The 21897-nt window shown below is 47.0% G+C and overlaps 1 protein-coding gene and 1 pseudogene across 1 annotated transcript in view; one reads left to right on the top strand and one right to left on the bottom strand.

Moving 5' to 3' along the window:
• Positions 1-21897, bottom strand: part of LOC107118617 — a 127426-nt pseudogene that overhangs the window by 57861 nt on the left and 47668 nt on the right.
• LOC107118614 overlaps positions 1-21897 on the top strand; it is a 76360-nt gene that overhangs the window by 39761 nt on the left and 14702 nt on the right. Inside the window, exons 10-11 of the mRNA XM_015420982.1 lie at positions 4762-4779; positions 6014-6947. Of these exons, the coding sequence (XP_015276468.1) occupies positions 4762-4779; positions 6014-6947 (952 nt within the window). The remainder of the gene's footprint in view (positions 1-4761; positions 4780-6013; positions 6948-21897) is intronic.

Genomic DNA, 21897 nt, shown 5'->3' on the forward strand with positions numbered 1-21897 from the left:
TGTGTGGCTCTTTCACACTTATTGTGCGGTTCTCAGCAGGACGGCTGGGGAAGCGAAATATCATTAGCAAACAAATATCATTGGACAAATAAACATCATTATCAATATCTGCTTTTACCCCCTTTTTTGTTATTTTTAGCAGTCTCATTTAATGTTAATAAAAAGCAAATTTGCATATTTCCCAGTACACCGTGTAATATTTGTTCATGCCTTGCGGCTCTCAAACATCCGATGTTTATTCTATGTGGCTCTTACGTTAAGCATGTTTGGCCACCCCTGTACTAGAGTTTTGAAAACTCCCCTAACACTGGTTTTTCCTTGTCCAGGGAGAAGCCCTGATCACTAGCTGGAATCATTGCCCTCTCTCCTTTTTGCTTCTTAATATCTTCCTGCGTTGAAGGTGTAACTGTTCACACACAGAACGAAGTGTGGGCTTTGGAGGATCCAACCAGCCCTGGTCGTTAAAAACGATTTTTAAACAATTTAAAAACAAACAAACAAAAACCAATAGAAGACATTGACAAGAAGAATGGATGTCCTTGATCCAAGTTTGGAGACCATCTTAGAGTATGGATTGAAGAAGGATAAGGAGGACTCGCCTGGCCCTAGAGCAGGGAAAGGCCCCGGTGCCACCGAGGTAGAGAACAGTGGGGGATTCTGGGAAAAAACAGTGCAGAAGATCCTGAGGGAGGACACTGGTACCTCAGACCTACAGCGCCAGAACTTCCGGGAGTTCTGCTACTGGGAGGTTGAGGGACCCCGGGAGGCTTACGCCCGACTCCAGGACCTTTGCCGGCAGTGGCTGAAACCAGAGCAACGCACAAAGAATCAGATCCTGGACCAGGTGATCTTGGAGCAATTCCTGGCCATCCTGCCCCCAGAGATGGAAAACTGGGTCAGAGAATGTAGGCCGGAGACCAGTTCTCAAGCGGTGGCCCTGGCAGAAGGTTTCCTCCTGAGTCAGGACAAGAGCCTGGAACAACAGGTGAGAAAATTTTATCCTGGTATGTTTAGGGACCAAGAATATGTACAAGATTATCCTAAAAATCCCCACCCGCAGCCCACCTTTTGTCTTGAAATTGTCTAAAGGGGGATATCCTCCAACTCTCTTAGACTTTCCCTGCCCCGTTTCTTTTTTTAACCCATTCTCTCTATGGCACCCTGAATGCCCTTTTAGGTAACTGGACTGTCTGCAGGAGGGGAAACTGATTTCTGTGAGGCAGAGATTGCTCTATCAGGCATCAGAGAGAGTCCATGCTCCAAGGAGATCAAGCAGGAGGGAGACAGAGTCGCCACTTCACTGGGTAAGGATGACTAAGGTGTAGTTCAACTCAGTCTCTTTCTCTTATGCATATATGTGTGAACACATGAAGCGGCCTTATACTGAATCAGACCGTCGGTTCATCAAGGTCACTTATTGTCTACTCAGACCAGGAACAGCTCTCCAGGGTCTCAGGCAGAGTTCCTTCACATCAGCCACTGCTTGTTCCTTTTATAACTGGAGACGTGATGGATTGAGGGATTCCACATCCCAAGCAGAAGCTCTGCCACTACGCCGTGGCCCATCCACAAGGATATTTGAAATCCATTAGCTGCATGATAAAAAGTAGAGACATCACCCTGCCAACAAAAGTCCGCATGGTCAAAGCAATGGTATTCCCAGTAGTCATGTATGGCTGCGAGAGTTGGACTATAAGGAAGGCCGAGTGTCGAAGAATAGATTCTTTTGAACTATGGTGCTGGAGAAGACTCTTGAGAGTCCCTTGGACTGCAAGAAGATCAAATCAGTCAGTCCTAAAAGAAATCAACCCTGACTGTTCCCTGGAAGGCCAGATAATGAAACTGAAGCTCAAATACTTTGGCCACCCAATGAGAAGGGAGCACTCCCTGGAGAAGACCCTGATGCTGGGAAAGATTGAAGGTTAAAGAAGACGGGGACGGCAAAGGATGAGATGGTTGGACAGTGTCATAGATGCAACGAACATGAAACTGAGCAAACTTCAGAGGACGGCGGAAGACCGGAGGGCCTGGCGGGAGCTGGTCCACGGGGTCGCGAAGAGTCGGACTCGACTCTTCGACTGAACAACAAAAAGCTGCTTTTATGTTTCCCTGAGCTTGTGAAAGGATTTTAAAAATGAAGGATCGCCTCACTCATTCATGGGGTTGCCAGGTCCTCTCGTCGTTCTGGTGGGGGAATTCGGGGGTTGTTTGGGGATGTTCCTGATGTGATGACATTACCTGGAAGTGACATTATCGTGTTGTGGATGTTGCATGGTGATGCTCTGGTTTAGGGGCAAAACTCTATGGTAAAACCGGCTTAAAACCAGAATTTTGCCCTTAAACCAGAGCGTCCCCACGCAGCGTCCCCGATGTGATGATGTCACTTCCGGGTGACATCATCACGTCTGGGAAGTCATGCAGGGACATGGCTGTTTTGGGGGTGGGGTTTCCTATGCCAGCCAGCTGGCTGGTGGCAGGGAGAAGCCACGAAAACGGGGGGAACCCCCGCCCCGACCGGGGGACTGGCAAGCCTACTCATTAATACACACACATACGTGTATGTATATTCCATTTCATCAGTTTAAAGCTTTTAAAATCTATTATTTTAAGGCTTTTAAAATCCCAAAGCAGCAATCTGCATTGTTTCAAAGAGCTAAAATGTATGGAAAGATTGGCAGGGGAGGGGTGTGTGTGTACAGAACGATGATGACAAAAATTCAGTCCTTTCATAACAACATCAAATGTGTATAAAAGGTAACATGTCCTCATGCTACTTTTCTGACTCTTGCAGGTGACAGCAGGACATTGGCACAGCATTCAAGGTCTTCGTGTAACCAGGTCAGTGAATGATCACTAGGAGGCGGGCAAATGATAGCTGAGGTGCCTCAGTCATAAAAAAATAAGAAGAGCCCTGCTGGATGAGATACTCCAATACTCCATCTAGTCCACCATCCTTTCTCACAGAGTGGCCAGCCATTTCATCTGGAGGGCCAACAACAGGGCACAGAGGCCGAGGCCTTCATAAGAACAATCCTTCTAGATCAGACCAATGGTCCATCTAGCCCAGCCTCCTGTCTCACACAGTGGCCAACGGGTTCCTCTGGAAGGCCAAGAACAGGGCACAGAGGCTGAGGCCTTCGTAAGAATATAAGAGCCCTGCTGGATCAGACCAATGGTCCATCTAGTCCAGGATCCAGTCTCACACAGTGGCCAACCAGTTCCTCTGGGTAGCCAAGAACAGGGCATAGAGGCCGAGGCCTTCGTGAGAACATAGGAAGAGCCCTGCTGGATCAGACCAATGGTCCATCTAGTCCAGCATCCAGTCTCACACAGTGGCCAACCAGTTCCTCTGGAGGGCTAAGAACAGGGCACAGGCTGAAGCCTTCGTAAGAACATAAGAAGAGCCCTGCTGGATCAGACCAGTGGTTCATCTAGTCCAGCTTCCTCTTTCACACAGTGACCACCCAGTTCCTCTGGGGGGCCTACAACAAGGCACAGAGGCTGAGGCCTTTGTAAGAACATAAGAAGAGCCCTGCTGGATCAGACCAGTGGTTCATCTAGTCCAGCTTCCTCTTTCACACAGTGACCACCCAGTTCCTCTGGGGGGCCTACAACAAGGCACAGAGGCTGAGGCCTTCTCCTGAGGTTGCCTCCTGGCTCTGGGACTCAGAGGCCTAGTGCCTCTGAATGTGGAGGTTCCTCTCAGCCACCATGGCTAGTAGCCATTGATAGACTTATCCTCCAGCAATCGATCTAATCCTCTTTCTGTCGATTTGCCAATTTCCAGATGGGGTCTGAACACCTCTCAGAATTACAACTTATCTCCAGACTGCAGAGATCAGTCCCCCTGGAGAAAATGGCTGCTTTGGAGGGAGGACTCTGTGGTGTTGTACCCAGTTGAGGCCTCTCCTCTCACCAAATGCCACCCTCCCCAGGCTCCACCTCCAAATCTCCAGGAATTTCCCAACCTGGAGTTGACAACCCTTCTGAATGGCACTCCTGAAGCTTTCAATAGCACCCAGACACCTCACCTGAACCCTTTCTTCAAACTGTGCACGGAAAGCAAAGAAGGGGGATTTTTCTCTTCTTTCAGGGCCTGGTGACCTTCGAGGAGGTTCACGTGTATTTCACTGAGGAGGAGTGGAATCTGCTGGATGCCGACCAAAGAGCCTTGTACATCGAGGTCATGCTGGAGAACTGTGGGAACGTGGCCTCGCTGGGTAAACCTTTACTTTTCTAAGATGTAGGCTTGCCAACTTTGGGTTGGGAAATTCCTGGAGATTTGGGGGTGGAGGCTGAGGAGTGTAAGCTGCTCTGAGACTCTGAGTGAAGGGTATAAATGCAATCTCCTCCTCCTCTTCCTCCTCCTCTTCCTCCTCCTCTTTCTCCTCCTCCTCCTCATCCTCTTTCTCCTCCTCCTCCTCATCCTCTTTCTCCTCCTCCTCCTCCTCTTTCTCCTCCTCCTCCTCCTCCTCCTCCTCCTCCTCCTCCTCCTTCTTCTTCTTCTTCTTCATCAGAGCACTGCAAGCTCTTTCTCGTACTCAGTTCTGTTGGGCTACCTTCACAGAAAGGCTGGATATTTATAGAATTATAGAATCACAGCGTACTATGGTGCCTCTTTTTCCAGAGTTGTGTTCAAAGAGTGTCAACGTCCGATGTCAGGGACTGTTTCCTGGTTTGCTTTTGTAGGGCTCAGAATGGTTTCATAGAGCTCTTCTCTGAGGCCGTTTCTCTGTGAAGGGAATGGGTATACTTTACCAGGGGGCTGGGGTAGGGTTGGTAACTCTTGGAAGGCAGAAAAATCTGGCCAGGTGCTATCAAGTCGCTTCTGACTTTTGGCGACCTTATGAATTAATGTCCTCTAAAACATCCTATTGTCAACAGCCACTCTTAAGCAATGTTCCCTCTAAGCTGTGGAGTCTTGTGAGCAAAAATTCTACTTTGTGAGCGACTGGCATTAAGGTTGTGAGCGAGCAATTTGGTTACTGCATAAATTAGTATGCATTGGAGCTATCCCTTCCTGAGCTAGGATGAAAATGTGTGAGCCGGAGGCTAGAAAACTGTGAGCTAGCTCACACTAACTCAGCTTAGAGGGAACACTGCTCTTAAGTCTTTCAAACTTTGGGCCGTGGCTTCCTTGACTCAGTCCGTCCACCTCATGTTGGGTCTTCCTCTTTTCCTTCCGCCTTCATCTTTTCCGAGCATTATTGTCTTTTCCAGTGACTCTTGTCTTCTCATAATCTGACCAAAGTATGACAGCCTCAGTTTAGTCTTTCTAAAGAGAGGTCGGCTTGATTGGATCTAGAACCCACATTTGCCTTTTTGGCAGCCCGCAGAACTCTCCTCCAGCACCACATTTCAAAGGAATCTTCTTTCTTCCTGTCAGCTTTCTTCATTGTCCAGCTTTCACGCCCACTTTCACACTATGGCGTGAATTAACTTGATTACCAGTTGAGTGTAGTGGTGAAGTGCAAGGATTTTAATCTGGAGAACTGGATTTGATTTCCCCACTTCTCCACATGCAGCCAGCTGGGTGACCTTGGGTCAGTCACAGTTCTCTCAGAGCCGTTCTCTCAAGAGCAGTTCTCTCAGAGCTCTCTCAGCCCCACCTACCTCACAGGTTTTCTGTTGTGGGGAGAAGGAAGGGAAAGGAGATTGTAAGCCTCTCTGAGACTCCGAGGCCCAGGCCATTTAGTATGTCTCAGGATCTGTTTCCCCAGCAAATCAGCTCACTCAATTGGATTTGTCCTATGAGTTGGGGGTCTATGTCTGCTTCTGTCTCTCACAAGTTTTCTTTTTTCTTTTTATTCTAGCTAGTACTGGGTGGGAGCCCAAAAATGAGGGAGAATCGTATCATGTGATGTCAGGAGGAGCCAGATATATAGAAAGAGAAGAGGAGAGATGGAAAACAGAATTGAAAGAACAAGGGAATGAGTCATTTGCATCTCCGAGCAGTGACTTCTATGAGATCCCGATCCCAGAAAAAATAGATAAAGGAAAGGAAAAGACGCAGTGCCCTGAGTGTGGGAAAAATTTCAGCTCTAAGTCAAACCTTAATACTCACTGGAAAATCCACACAGGGGAGAAACCATTTAAATGTCTGGAATGTGGGAAAAGCTTTTGTCAAAAGGAAAAACTTATCAGACATGAAAGAATCCACACAGGAGAGAAGCCATACGGTTGCTTGGAGTGTGGAAAGAGTTTCATTCAGCGAATAGATCTTACTACTCATCAGAGAATCCATACTGGGGAGAAACCGTATAAATGCTCAGTATGTGGAAAGAGTTTCAGGCAAAGCTCAAGTCTTGCTTCACATCAAAAAATTCATACTGGGGAAAAACCATATAAGTGTCTAGACTGTGGAAAGACGTTCACACTGAATTATAGCCTTACAGTGCATCAAAGAACTCACACAGGAGAGAAACCATATGAATGTCTGGATTGTGGGAAGAGCTTCAGTCAAAGCATACACCTTACTTCTCATCAAAGGATTCATACTGGTGAGAAACCGTACGAATGCCTGGATTGTGGGAAGAGTTTCATTCGGAGCACCCACCTTACTTCACATCGAAGAATCCACACGGGAGAGAAACCATTTAAATGCATGGAGTGTGGAAAGAGCTTTAGCCGGAGCACGCACCTGATTAGGCATCAAAGAATCCACACAGGAGAGAAACCGTATAAATGCTCGGACTGCGGAAAGAGTTTTAGTCGGAATACGCACCTCAGTTCACATCAAAAAATTCACACAGGGGAGAAACCATATAAATGCTGGCAGTGTGGAAGGAGCTTTCATAAGAACACAGACCTTACTTCACATCACAGAGTACACACAGGTGAGAAACCTTTCCAGTGCCTGGAATGTGGAAAGAGCTACAGATGGAACTCGAGCTTCACTTCCCATCAAAGAATCCACACAATGGAGAAACAACTTGATTGGTCAGAGTGTAGCATCAATTTTTGAGAGGACTCAGTCCTTAAAAAATATTAAAGCACTCACCAGTTCCTAATTTCTTGAAGTGCTGGAAGATCTTGAATCCACAAAGGAAGAAAGTTGTCTACCTTCTGCAAAATCATAGCATGAACTTTTGTGATACATTGGATGGTGAATTCACAACTGTGGAAGAAAAATGTCAATAATCGGTTTTTCTGAACGATCGACTCTTAGTGTGGAGTGAAGGATCTAAGCCTGGGGAAGACCAGATACATTCTCAGGCTGTGGTGACAAACACTGAATAATTCACTTTCAATCCACTTTCAATGCACTTTCCAACTGGATTTTTACTGTGTGAACTGGCAAAATCCAATTCGAAAGTGCACTGAAAGTGGATTATTTAGTGTGTTTGACTGCAGCCTCAATGTGGCAAAAATTTCTTTGTACACTCAAAATATACAAATTAATGTAATTAGTATGATAGGCCACACTCATTAGGATTGGCTACAATTAGGGGTGTGTGGCATAACATGCAAAAAGCTCTGGGTTTTGACAACAAACAAGGTAAAGAGAATAAGAAGCAAAAGGTGGGTGTGGCTGGATAACCACACTTCTGGTAACATGGGGTTTGGCCTAATATTCGAATGAGCTGTGTTGTCAGGGTGTGGCCTAATATGCTAATGAGTTCCTGCTGTTGGGTATGGCCTATTATGCTAATGAGTTCCTGCTGGGCGTTTTCTACAAAAAAAGCCCTGACGGGGCAATGAACATGAGATGCATCCCAGTTTTTTAGAAAACGGCAGAGAAATGTCAGGATGAGACACTCATGCAGTTACTTGCGAGGATTACACCTTGCCTTGCAGCAGTCAGCAAAGTGCCCATTACAGGAAGGACAGATCCATGGGTACAGCTGCCGTGGCAAAGAACTATTTTCATCGTGCACTTCCATTTCACCATTAATCTATGTTATTGTTACATGCTCCTAATTTCTTCAAATGGTAAGACAAGCCAAAGGTTCCTCGACAAGGTTATGAACTTTGGGATGAGAGAGTCCTGGAGACTTGCAGAATTGTGTGTGTGTGTGTTCATTCTGTGTTTATTTTCAGATGCTCAGGCTGAGATTGGAGGAGCACACGGCAGCTGGCCAGGTTGCATTAACTACCAGAAAGAAGTAGTGGAAAATGCTGTCATGTCATCACAGCCAATTTTTTGGGTTGGAAAGGGTTGGAACACTTTCCCTATGAGGAAAGGTTAAGGCGCTTGGGGCTCTTTAGCTTGGAGAAACGATGACTGAGGGGTTTATGAGTTTATGACATGATTGAGGTTTATGAGATTATGCATGGGAAAGAGCAGGTAGAGAAAGAGGTACTTTTCTCCCTTTCTCACAATACAAGAACCCGTGGGCACTCAATGAAATTACTGAGCAGTCAGGTTAGAACGGATAAAAGGAAGTACTTCTTCACCCAAAGAGTGATTAACACATGGAATTCACTGCCACAGGAAGTGGTGGTGGCTACAAGCATGGACAGCTTCAAAAGGGAATTAGATAAAGCATATGGAGCAGAGGTCCATCAGTGGCTATTAGCCACAAGGTATAGAGAGGGGCTCTGGGGCAAGTGATGCTCTGTCTTCTTGGTGCTTGGGGGGGGGTCAAAAGTGGGAGGGCTTCTAATGTCCTGGCCCCACTGGTGGACCTGATGGCACCTGGTATTTCTGGCCACTGTGTGACACAGAGTGTTGGACTGGATGGGCCTTTGGCCTGATCCAACATTGGCGTCTCTTATGTTCTTGTGTTCTTATTGCTATCCCATAGAGTTTTCACGACAAGATGTGAACTGAGGTGGTTTGTCATAGCCTGCCTCTGAGTAGCAACCGTGGCCTTCCTTGGTGGCCTACCATCCAAGTACTAACCAGAGATGCCCCTGCTTAGCTTCCAAACTCCGAGAGGATTGGTCTAGCCTGGGCTATCCAGGTCGTGTATCCAGGAAGCAGTAGCAGCTCTCAAGATTGTTCTCCTCCTAGTCCCAGAGCCCATCACACCCAACACTAATATTTTCCTTCCAGTGAGCTATATAACTCATACCTGTTTGCATGGGGTGGAGAAAGAAGTACTTTTCTCCCTTTCACACAATACAAGGACTCGTGGGCACTCCATGAGATTAATGAGCAGTAGGCTTAGGAGAGATAAAAGGAAGTCCTTCTTCACCCAAAGAGTGATTAACACATGGAATTCACTGTCACAGGGAGTGGTGGTGGCTACAAGCATAGACAGCATCAAGAGGAGATTGGACAGACATCTGGAGCAGAGGTCCATCAACGACTATTAGCCACAAGTTATAGATGGAAGTTTGAGTCCAGTGGTACCTTTAAGGCCAACAAAGTTTTATTCAAGGTATGAGGTTTTGTGCGCATGCACACTTCCTCAGATACACTGAAATGGAAGTTAATGGTCCATACATATAGGTAGAGGATGAACAGCAAATTAGCATACAACATAATGGAGATGTTTTGATTCCCTTCATTTTAGTGTATTTCTCATTTGGAATAGTAGATTGGAACAGTGATTGTAATGCAATGAATATTGGAATGTATTTCTCTGATCTGGTGACAGAGGAGACATAACACTGCACAACCATTCTCAAAGCACAAAATCTGAAAGCAAAGGGTGCTGTTCGTCACCTCCATGCTGGAGAGGAGACAAATGGAGTGTAACAACAGGGTCTCGCTTAATTACTCTTAGCATTCCTCAATGGAGAAGGATACATTTACACATCAGTCTCCTATTTTGACATATTTATTTGCTTCACCGTGCTTCCCCCTGTAATTAAATCCAAACAAATGGTGAGCATATAAACTTAGCTTGTTATTCCTGTTTGGTCTTTGCATCTGTTAAAACATCATTATGCTGTATGCTAATTTGCTGTTCACCCTCTGCCTATATGTATGGACCATTAATTTCCATTTCAATGTATCGGAGGAAGTGTGTGCATGCACACGAAAGCTCATACCTTGAATAAAACTTTGTTGGTCTTAAAGCTGCCACTGGACTCAAACTTTGTTCTACTGCTTCAGACCAAAACGGCTGCCCACCTGGAGGTATAGATGAAACACTCTGTCTGGGGCAGTGAGTGGTTCTCTGTATTCTTGGTGTTTGGGGGCTAACAGTGAGAGAGCTTCTGGCATTCTGGTGGATATTGGCACCTGGGTTTTGGCCACTGTGTGACACAGAGTGTTGGACTGGATGGGCCATTGGCCTGATCCAACATGGCTTCTGTTCTGCTCCTTTCTGCGTTTCCCTTGCCCAAGCCTGTTGGATGTCTCTTGACACATATTTTTTTAAAGCCTGGAATTATCCACTGTCCACCAGCAACCAAGTAACTATACAACAGATGCAAATAGCAATTGCAATACATACTTGTGGGCAGGGCTCTTTTTGTAGAAAAAGCCCAGCAGGAACTCATTAGCATAATAGGCCACACCCAACAGCAGGAACTCGTTAGCATATTAGGCCACAACCCTGACAGCACAGCTCATTAGCACATTAGGACGCACCCCCATGTTACCAGAAGTGTTGTCATCCAGCCACACCCACCTTTCCCTTCTTATTCTGTTTACCTTGTTTGTTGTCAAAACCCAGGGCCTTTTTTTGTAGCAGGAACTCCTTTGCATGTTAGGCCACACACCCCGAATGTAACCAATCCTAATGAGTTTCTGCTGTTGGGTGTGGCCTATTATGCTAATGAGTTCCTGGTGGGCGTGGCCAACTCAGGAGCCAGCCGGAACTCCGTTCCTGTGCGTTCCTGCCCAAAAATAGCCCTGCCTGAGGAGCAGCCACCTGCATAATACTGTAAGAGAGCCAGTTTGGTGTCGTGGTTAAGAGTGCGGACTCTAATCTGGGAGAACCAGGTTTGATTCCCCCCTCCCCCCCTCCACATGCAGCCAGCTGGGTCACCTCGGGTCAGTCACAAGTTCTCTCAGAGCTGTGCTCTCAAGAGCAGTTCTCTCAGAGCTCTCTCAGCCCCACCTACCCCACAGGGTGTCTGTTATGGGGAAGGGAAGAGAAAGGAGACTGTATGCCGCTCTGAGACTCCGAGTGAAGGGCGGGATATAAATCCAATCCCTTCTTCTTCTCTTCTTCTTCATTTGACCACACAAAGGTGGACCATACCCAGAGAAACTGTAAGCAGAATTGGCATTGGAAAGGGCCATCAAGTCACAGCTTAGTGACCCCGTAGGATTCTCAAGGCAAGAGATGAACACAGAGGTGGTTTGCCATTGCCTGCCTCTGTGTAGCATCCATGGACTTCCTTGGTGGTCTCTCATCCGAGGACTAACTGGGGCCAACCCTGCTTAGTTTCTCGGATCTCAGATCAGGCTAGCCTGGGCTGAGGGGCTACTAAGCAGAGCTACAGCCTCCTAAGTCCACATTGTCTTCAATGGGTTTAAAGTAAAGGTAAAGGTTCCCTTGCTCGAAAGCCAGTCGAGTCCAACTCTAGGGTTGCGGTGCTCATCTCCGTTTCAAAGCCGTAGAGCCAGCGCTGTCCGAAGACGTTTCCGTGGTCACGTGGCCGGCATGACTAAACACCGAGGCGCACGGAACGCTGTTTCCTTCCCACCGAAGTGGTCCCTATTTATCTACTTGCAATCTCTTGCTTTCGAACTGCTAGGTTGGCAGGATCAATGGGTTTAGACGGACTTTAGTCCGTTTAGGATTGCTCAGTAAGTGTGCGAATGTCCTCCAGTGTGGCAGAACCCTTCTTGCCCCAGAGGAAGGCTGTATACGTAGGTGAGGATCCAACCTATCGTCTTTGGGGGCTGAATAACTGCAGTATTCTTTTTAAAGACTGGTCGAGATTGTGATAGGAATTGTACGTCACTCTTGACCAGCTTAGTGAGGAAAAGTGGTTAGTCCAGGTTGTAAATCAATAAAAGATGACATCGGGAGAGCGGGAAGGCTTTAGGAGGGTCCAATTTTTTATTTTTAAACAAGGGTTGGAGCATTTTTGCGACACTGAAAGCCAGAAGTGTTTCAGCATTGATAAATCTCGCCTTTGCATCTTTTTGAGAATTCTGAGATTACAAACTGTCTGCAAGAAGTGGCTACCAAGAAATTGTCCTCTCCTCTGTCTCTCCTAATTTGATCAACCAGGCACTGCACAAAAAAACTTTTCTCAAAATACAATAGGCTGTGTCCACCATCAAACAAGACATATTAGGGAGAACAGGCGAGGAAATCAAAGGGATTTTAGAGCTAGATTTGAGTCCAATTAACACCTCAGAGAGCAACAAGATTTTTGGGGGGTATAAGCTTTTGAGAATCAACGCTCTCTTATCTGATGAAGGGAGACTTGACTCTGGAAAACTCATAGCCCAGTGATCTTGTTGGCCTCTAAGGCGCAACTGGATCCACATCTGGCTCTCTTCTACTGCGGACCAACAGGGCTGCCCTCTGAAACTGTCCTGAAAGGGAATTTTGGGTCACTTCAGTGATTTGGCACAAACTGCATTGCTTCATATAACTTGTGCAGTTCAGTGAGGAAAAGGTGTGGTGATCGCTTTAAGAAGGGATTCTCCAGATTCCTCTCAACAACGGTTAGCCCTCCCGGCAATCAATGTTCCCTCTAAGCTGTGGAGGCCTGTGAGCAAAAATTCTTCTTTGTGAGCTGCTGGCATTAAAGTTGTGAGCGAGCGATTTGGCTACTGCATAAATTAGTTTGCTCTGGAGCCCTCCTTCCTGAGCTAAGACACAAATCTGTGAGCCAGAGGCTAAAGAACTGTGAGCTAGCTCACACTAACTCAGCTTAGAGGGGACACTGCTGGCAATGCAGAACTTCCATACTGAGGGGCTGTGGCACAGTGGTAGAGCCTCTGCTTGGCATGCGGAAGGTCCCAGGTTCAATCCTTGGTATCTCCGGTTAAAAGTCCCAGGCAGTAGGCGATGGGAAAGACCTCTGCCTGAGACCTTGGGGAGCCACTGCTGGTCTGAGTAGACAATACTGACTTTGGTAGACCAAAGGCCTGATCCATCATATTCAGATGAAGCATACCTCTGAATAATGGTGGCTGGGGATGAAAAATCTGGGTGACTCCCTTCCCGCCAATTTCAGCTTCACATCCCACTGGCTGCTGTCATCTTAATATCACCCAGAGCCCCCACCGGAGTCAGTGGTAGTAGTTAGAGTATCAGACTAGGACCGGGGGAGACCTGGGTTCAAGTCCCCAATCTATCATGAAGATCACTGGGTAACTTTGAGCCAGTCACAAGCTGCCAGCCAACCGTGCCTCACAGGGTGGTTGTGAGGATGAAGGGGCGAACCGGGTAAGCTGTATTATCTCTTCAGAGAAAGGACAGGTTTTAGATATGTGACAGGAGAGGGAAAGCCTGAGCTCCTTAAAGAGGGGCAACATTAAGTGTTATCAGGTGATCGATGTTTAGGTCTGATCCAGCAGAGCCTTTCCTGTGTAAACAGTATTTACTGTTTGTTTTTGCGAGTCGTCAGATGGTTTATGTCCTGATGTTATCCTGTATCTTGCTTTGCTTGCTGCTTGTATAATTGTTGTACCAAATAGTTGTTCAGGGAAAGAGAGACAGATTTTTGGTTTGTTTGTACCTTTCCTTTGTACATTAGAACAAAAAAAAAATCCCAACTTCAAGTATAGGCGAATGGGGTCTAATTTTGCTGAGACGGAGAGGGGGAAAGATGTTGGGGTTGTAGTGGATAGCTCAAGGAAAGGGTCCGCCCAGTGTGCTGCAGCAATGAAAAAGACAAACTCTAGTTAGGGATTACTCGGAACGGGATGGAAAACAAAATGGCCGATGTCAGAATGGCCCTGTATAGCTCTATGGGTGAGGCCTCATTTGGAATGCTGTGCACCATTCTAGTCACTGTATCTCAAAAAGGACATTGCAGACCTTGCAAAAGTACAGAGGAGGGCAGCAGAGATGATTGGGGGTTGGAGCTCCTTCCCTAGGAAGAAACTCTTGACATTTTGGTTTGGAAAACATACAAGTCATTGGGGACATGGCAGGAGTTTATAAAAGTTATGCACAGGGTGGAGAGAGTTGACAAAGAGAACTTTTTCTCCCTCTCCCGAAATACTAGCGCTCAGGGCTCTTTTTGTAGAAAAAGCCCAGCAGGAACTCATTAGCATAATAGGCCACACCCAACAGCAGAAACTCATTAGCATACTGGGCCACACCCCTGACAGCACAGCTCATTAGCACATTAGGCCGCACCCCCATGTTACCAGAAGTGTGGTCATCCAGCCACACCCACCTTTTGCTTCTTATTCTGTTTACCTTGTTTGTTGTCGAAACCCAGGGCCTTTTTTTGTAGCAGGAACTCCTTTGCATGTTAGGCCACACACCCCTAACGTAGCCAATCCTAATGGGTTTCTGCTGTTGGGTGTGGCCTATTATGCTAATTAGTTCCTGCTGGGCGTGGCCAACTCGGGAGCCAGCTGGAACTCCGTTCCTGTGCGTTCCTGCCCAAAAATAGCCCTGCTAGCGCTCGAGGATATCCAATGAAGCCGATAGGCAATAGATTCGAGACAGCCAGAAGGAAATGCTTCTTTACACAGTGAGTTATTAAAATGTGCAGTTCTCTGCCAGAGGATGCAGACAGCTTTAAAAAGGGGATTAGACAGATTCATGGAGGATAGGTCTATCAGTGGCTACCAGCCATGGTGACTAAAGGGAACCTCCAGCTTCCGAAAAACAACCAACCTCTGAATCCCAGGGTCAGGAGGCAACACCAGAGGAGGGCCTTGGCCTCTATGCCCTCTTGTTGGACCTCCGGCTAAACTGGTCGGCCACTGTAAGAGACAGGATGCTGGACTAATGAGAGCCAGTTTGGTGTAGTGGTTAAGTGTGCGGACTCTAATCTGGGAGAGCCGGGTTTGATTCCCCACTCCTCCACTTGCACCTGGCTGGATGACCTTGGGCAAGCCGTAGTTCTGTCAGAGCTGTCCTTGAAAGCGCAGTTCTCTCAAGAGAGCTCTCTCAGCCCCACCTACCTCACAGGGTGTCTGTTGTGGGGAGGGGAAGGGAAAGGAGTCTGTAAGCCGCTCTGAGACGCCAAGTGAAGGGCTGGGTATAAATCCAATCGCCTATTCTTCTATTGGTCTGATCCAGCAGAGCTCATTGGCTCTAGTACCAGCAATCCCATGTAAGGTTGCCATCTTCCAACTGGAGGCTGGAGATGTCCTGGAATTACCACTGATTTCCAGATGACAAAGAATGTTTCCCAGGAGAATAATGGCCGCTTCAGAGGGTGGACTCTGTGATATCCCTCCCTGCTCCAGATTCTGCACTCCCCAGATTCTGCCCCCAAATCGCCAGGAAGTGCCCAACCTGGAGTTGGCAGTCCTAATCTTCTAAATCCATTGAATTCAATGGGTTTAGAAGGATGCGACTGTGCCTAGGATGACCATTAGAGATCAGATGAGGGACCCCTGGAAATGTATCTTCTGGGATCTTTGTTTCCAAACACAGGGTTGGCTCTCACAGATCCATTCCCCTGTGGAGGACTTTTCCTTCAGTGGAAAGGAGCCTTCCTTTGAAGCTTAGATGCTGTTCTCAGCAATTCCCTTGCAGAATTCACTGCCGGTGGTTGTAGCGGCAGCCATGAGCATCAGTGGTTTTCAAAGGGTGTTGGGTAGATTTGTGGAGGATTGGATCCATCAATGGCCACCACCCATGGTGACCGAAGGGAATCCCCATGTTTGGAGGCAGCAAACCTCTGAAACTCTGTCACAGGAGGCCTCCCATCAGAGGAAAGCCTTGGCTCCTATGCCCTGTCTGTCGACCCTTCAAGGCAACTGGATGGCTGTTGTCTGACTGCAGGACGAGATGGACCACTAGTCCGATCCTGCAGGGCTCTTCTTACATTTTCTTAATTACGTTACAGGAGAGCATCTCTGCTAGCAGAACGGCCCCATAAGTCTCAGCCCATACATATTGGATTTAGGGGGTGCAGCCTGGTGACCCTAATAGGCTGTGGTGTAATTTCCCCCAAACTGAAGCAGCATTGATGTGGAGAAGACTGTGTGTCTCTCACATGCATACACGCCCTGTAGCTTCTTCCTCTGTCCAACTGGAAAACTCAGCCTCGGTCCTCCTCTTTTTGGGCTGTGTTGCATGTCTTCGGGCTTCCCCCTCAGCCTCAGCTTGAGCATGTAGGGGAAGGATACCAACCTCCAGGTAGGGCCCGGAGATCTCCTGGAATAAGAACTGAACTCCAGAATACACAGATCAGTTCCCTTGGAGGAAAACGGCTGCTTTGGAGGATAGACTCTATGGCATTATTATACCCAGCTGAGATCCTACCATTTCCAGGCTGTGCCCCCCATATCGCCAGGAATTTATCCACCTAGAGCTGGGAAACTGGGGGGGGGGCTTACTCTCACTGGGGAAATGTCTTTGAGCCATCCATGAAACAGTATCACCCAGCCAGCGCAGAAACCATCCAATTAATAATATAAGTTATCTACCATGATGCGGCCTCCTCAAATGACATTGTATGTAGTTCTTTTGCGTGAGAAGGTTTCATTAAACACGGTCACGTTCTCTTCTTGTCAGCATGCCGTGTAAGCTTAATGTTGCTGAGAACTGACATGGAACTAACTGGGTGGGAAGCGGGTGCTGTGTATTTACTGTTTATTCAGATGTTTTATAGGTTGCCTCTCCAGAGAGATTACTGGAGGCATCTTGTGGCGTAAAACTGGCAAAACAGGATTCAAATTAAACACAGCCAACCCAAAATAAAACTTGTCCGGGCTGTCCCCCCAACCCAGTCAGTTTATCTCGGATTTTGGTGTTCGAACTGGAGTACCGTTTCCTGGACCCCATCCACTTTCTCACCTTTCCCTGCTCTTCATATCGTCTGAGCATATGTGCATACCCTCTGGAAGGGAAGATGCATATTTTCAAAGGTCCCGCTTGCTTTAGTAACTTTCAATACATTACAGAGGGTTGAATGTCATTACTATAGACGTGGGGTCCTCAGGCTGGTGCCCGGAAAGTATTTTCATAAAGTGGGTGGGGCCAAGTGGGGCGTGTCCCCAGCAAGGAGATCTGGCTGTATTTTAATTTTATTTATTTCTTATTTATGTCTTATATTTATAATCCGCCCTCCCCGCAAGCGGGCTCAGGGCAGTTCACACTGCCTGGCTCAATGCCAGATTCATATATAAACTTAAAACACTGTTAAAACATTTAAAAACATTTAAACAATCAGCGTTCGAATAAAATGTACTCTGTAGTTGTTCACCACGATGGCATAGTGACTTATGGTGACTCCATGGGGTTTTCAAGGCAAGGCTATTGCCTGGCTATGCATCAGGACCCAGGGCTTCCTCGGTGGTCTCCCATCCAAATATTAACCAGGGCTAGCTCTGCTTAGCTTCTGAGATCTGATGAGATCAGTCTAGCCCGGGCTATCGAGGTCAGGGCAGCTACAGCTCAGAGATCTTCACTGTGTGGCTGAAAGTAAAGCAAGAAAACAATATGTTAATTTTAAAAGGCATCCTGTTAAAAGCTTCTGCTCAAGATGTTTTGCATCAGAGTTTTGCGTGACTTCACTGTCTGATGTGTTGTGGTTGGCTCCGCCTCTTCCACCAGCCATGTTGTAGTTGCATCCACCAATCTGCGTCAGAAAGGTTGGGCTCCCCCGATAGAAGCCAAAAGACTGCCTGGTATTCAAACTCAAAACAGAGAAATAATACAAACCAGCTTTCATTTGCCACTGTTTTTCAAGAGTTGATTTTTTTCAATAAACTTGTATTTCGGTTTGAATTGAGTCCGCAATGTCCTTGCCTTTCCGTCCCTTAGAAAAGGGTGGCCAAGAGCAAGATTTGGAACTGAAATGTAGACTAGCATCCTAAACACGCATGGCTTATATTAAGTATTAAGACAAGGCAGCTCTTCTCATAACAGCCTGCTTCTTTAATGAACTTCCGAACCAAAGAACCAGGCTCAACAGGAGCCAATTTATACTTGCAAAAACACCACCCACCTTAAATAAAATAAAATAAAATAAATAAAAATAAACAACAACCAATACCAAGTCGGCAGCAATAATCCTTCATTTGCATGAACTATATACAATGTAACTAATGACCGTGCAGCTATTGGGTTATAGTCAACAGATATGATTTGCCATTACCAGTAACATAACCAATAGTCTTGAAGGCTTTTGGAGCCAATTTATACTTGCAAATACTTGCAATTTATACTTGCAAAAACACCACCCACCTTAAATAAAATAAATAAAAATAAACAACAACCAATACCAAGTTGGCAGCAATAATCCTTCATTTGCATGAACTATCTAATGACAGTGCAGCTATTGGGTTATAGTCAACAAATATGATTGGCCATGGCCATTACCAGTAACATAACCAATAGTCTTGAAGGCTTTTGGGAACAAGGGAACATGGAACAAGTTTGTTAAACCCAAAGTCTCCTCTTGCTAGGTGCTGTTGGAAATTTAAGCACCTGCTCTTGCGGCTAAGGACTATGATGGAGACTCAAAGCACTGTATAATTTGCCTGTCGTTCAGTGTGTCAGTTTCCAGAGTTAAAGAGGAGTCCAGTGCCACTTTAAAACTGACAAAATCGATCCCCATGTCAGCTTTCCTGAGTCCCAGCACATTTGATCAAGTCCGAATCAGCTTTGTTAATATTTAAAATGCTGCTAGATTTCTGCTTAAACTTTCTTTCACAGGCTAACACTGTGTAGTGTAGAACAAAGTTAAAGACCAACAAAGTTTTATTCTGGGTATAAGCTTTCATGTGCATGCACACTTCTTCAGATATCCTGATACACAACACCACACCTCAAAAGAGATACTGTAACACTGGAAAAATGCAGAAAAGGGCAACCAAAATTATTAAGGGGATGGAGTGCCTTCCCGATGAAAAAAGGTTAAAGAGGTTAGGGACCTTTAGCTTGGAGGGGCCATGGCTCAGTGGAAGAACATCTACTTGGCATGCAGAAGGTCCCAGGTTCAGTCCATGGCATCTGCAGGTAAAAGGATCTGGCCACAGGTGATTTATTTATTTATTTAGGCTTGTATCCCACCCTCCCTGCAAGCCGGCTCTGGGCAGATCACATAACAGGTTCTCAAGCCTTCGGCTTGTTACAATAGGTCAGTAAATACATTAATACAATATTTAAGAAGAGTTACAACAGTATAATTTAAAACAGCACTAGTAATTTGAAAGATGTCTGTGAAAGACCTCTGCCTGAGAACCTGGAGAGCAGCTGCCAGTCTGAGCAGGCAATACTGACTCCAATGGACCAAGGGTCCGATTCAGTATAAGGCAGCTTCATGTGTTCAAAAGACAATTGAGAAGTGATGATAAGAGGTTTACAAAATTATGCATGGGATAGAGAGGGTAGAGAGTGAAGTTCTTTCCCCCTTTTCTCACAATACAAGAACTCGTGGGCACTCCATGAAATTAATGAGCAGTGGGCTTAGAACAGATAAAAGGACATACTTCTTCACCCCAAGAGTCATTAACATGTGGCAGCTCACTGCCGCAGGAAGTAGCCGCAGCGGCTACAAGCATAGGCTGCTTCAACAGGGGACTGGAGAAACATATGGAGCAGAGGTTCGAAAGCAAGAAATTGCAAGTAGATAAATAGGTACCACTTCGGTGGGAAGGTAACAGCGTTCCGTGCGCCTTGGTGTTTAGTCATGCCGACCACATGACCACGGAAAACGTCTTCGGACAGCGCTGGCTCTTCGGCTTTGAAACGGAGATGAGCACCGCAACCCTAGAGTTGGACTTGACTGGCTTTCCCAAGGGAACCTTTACCTTTACTACAGATGGAAGACTCTGTCTGGGGCAGTGATGCTCTGTATTCTTGGTGCTTGGGGGGCTTCTGGAGTTCTGGCCCCACTGGTGGACATCCTATTGGCCCCTGGGTTTTGGCCACTGTGTGACACAAAGTGTTGGACTGGATGGGCCAGTTGGCCTGATCCAACATTGCATCTCTGATGTTCTCTTATGTTCTCAAAGACCACTTCTTATGTAAATGCTCCAAACCGGGGTGCCCTCAGGACAAATGCACATTCAGAAACCGAGGGGGAGAGATGTGACCCAGACTAATCTTTGGACCGCTGCAAACGATACATCTTCCCCGCCCCTACAAATAAGGAATGAGGAACCAACGTCATCTTCTTAATTTAATCGCAGAGTGCACCTCTTCCTGTACTCCTGTATGGCCATGCTGCTTTTTCTCTTGCGAGGACAGACCTTTGTTCATTTCTGGGGAAAGTCGGCTTCAGATTACAAGAAGTGCGGTCGAATGCCTGCAAACGGCATCCGGGCGAGCTTCATCCTACGGGTTAAAGTGTGAGAGTCGGAAGGGCTAGAAAAGCGTATCGGAAGGAGGGATCGCTTCCTGTCCCAGCTCCACCCCCCATCTCTGAAAGGGTCTCTCCCATCCTCGCGCAGGATCTGCCTTGGAAGGAGTCGGTGGGTGCGCTTCAGGTGCGCTGGAGCGCAGAGAGGGGAATCCCGCAGCTGCATTTGGGTGAGGAAAATGTCCGGCAGCCTCCCCCAGGCCGGTTCCCAGCCCACCCCGTTTATCTAGAGAAAGGTCCGGGGGAGGGGGAGAGCAGATAAGAGCAAGACAGAGAAGACCCCCTTTCAGATTTTACCCCAAAGGGATATCAGCGGGTTGGGTTGTTTTTTTTTGCATAACATCACCGCTTATTGGTGGTCCCGCACCCACCCCGCGTTCTTAACAGCACATTTCTGGTGCCTTTAACATGTTGTGCTTTGGATGAGATTTCACCGGTTTCAAACCGATTCACAGCTGCAGAGCTAACTGGAAGAGAGGTTTTGAGCGGGGGAAGAAAGTAAAGCAGACAAAAGCTTGAGTGGGGAGCCAAGAGAGGGTTGCCAGTCTCCAGGTGTGACCTGGAGATCCCCTGGAATTAGAACTGATCTCCAGACTACAGGGGTTCAGTTCCTCTGGAAAAAATGACTGCCTTGGAGGGTGGAATTATATTCATAGAATTATAGAGTTGGATCTCCAGGGTCATCTAGTCCACCCCTCTGCACAATGCAGGAGATTCACAAATACCTCCCCCCACACACCCCCAGTGACCCCTGATCCATGCCTAAAAGATAACAAAAAACCTCCAGAATCTCCAGTCAAACTGGCCTGGAGGCCACTGAGGGGTCTCCCCAAACCCCACCCTACTGAGGCTCTATCCTCAAATCTCCAGGAAATTCCCAACCTGGAGTTGGCAACCCTAATAGTATTAGTTTAGGGTTTTTTAAAGTTTTTTTTTAATATCCCGCCTTTCTCTCCAATGGGGACCTACAGCAGTTTTACAACATTCTCGTCTCCTTTGTTTTATCCTCATAACCCCCCTGTGAGGTAGGCTGGGCTGAGAGTGTGTGACTCGTCTAAAGTCACCCAGCAAGCTTCTGTGGTAGAGTGGGGATTCGAACCTGGGTTTCCTCAATCCTGGTCTGACACTTTAACTACTACACCATGCAGGCTCTCAGTTATGTGGAGGATGCTGCATCTAGGTGAGCGTCACTTAGGGGAAAACTGCTCTGTGCTCCTTGGACTCAGGGATCTCCCAATCGCCACCCCATCTCCCCTTTCCGTCTGAGTCCTGATCTTTCCTACAGGGAGACGTCCCGGTTGCTAGCTGGGATCACGTCCACTTCTTGCACAAACACCCCCTCCCATCAATTCACAGAACACCACATTTCTATTGCAGGACTTCGGAGTCCTTCCACCTTTGCCTCGAGAAAGGAATCGGCAGAACAGCAGGGCAACATTTGGCCGTTGGTGAGGGTGTCAAGGAGAGAGGGGGGGAAATGGAAGAGCAAGAGTTGGCATCTCCCAGGGCAAGAGGAGGCTCTAAGGCCACCAGTGAGGAATTCTGGGGGGAGACGGCGCAAGAGATTCCGGCGGACGATCCCAGCGGTTC

The sequence above is a fragment of the Gekko japonicus genome, unplaced genomic scaffold (assembly GCF_001447785.1).
Source record: "Gekko japonicus isolate JY-2015 unplaced genomic scaffold, Gekko_japonicus_V1.1 scaffold3364, whole genome shotgun sequence".
NCBI classification, from domain to species: domain Eukaryota; kingdom Metazoa; phylum Chordata; class Lepidosauria; order Squamata; family Gekkonidae; genus Gekko; species Gekko japonicus.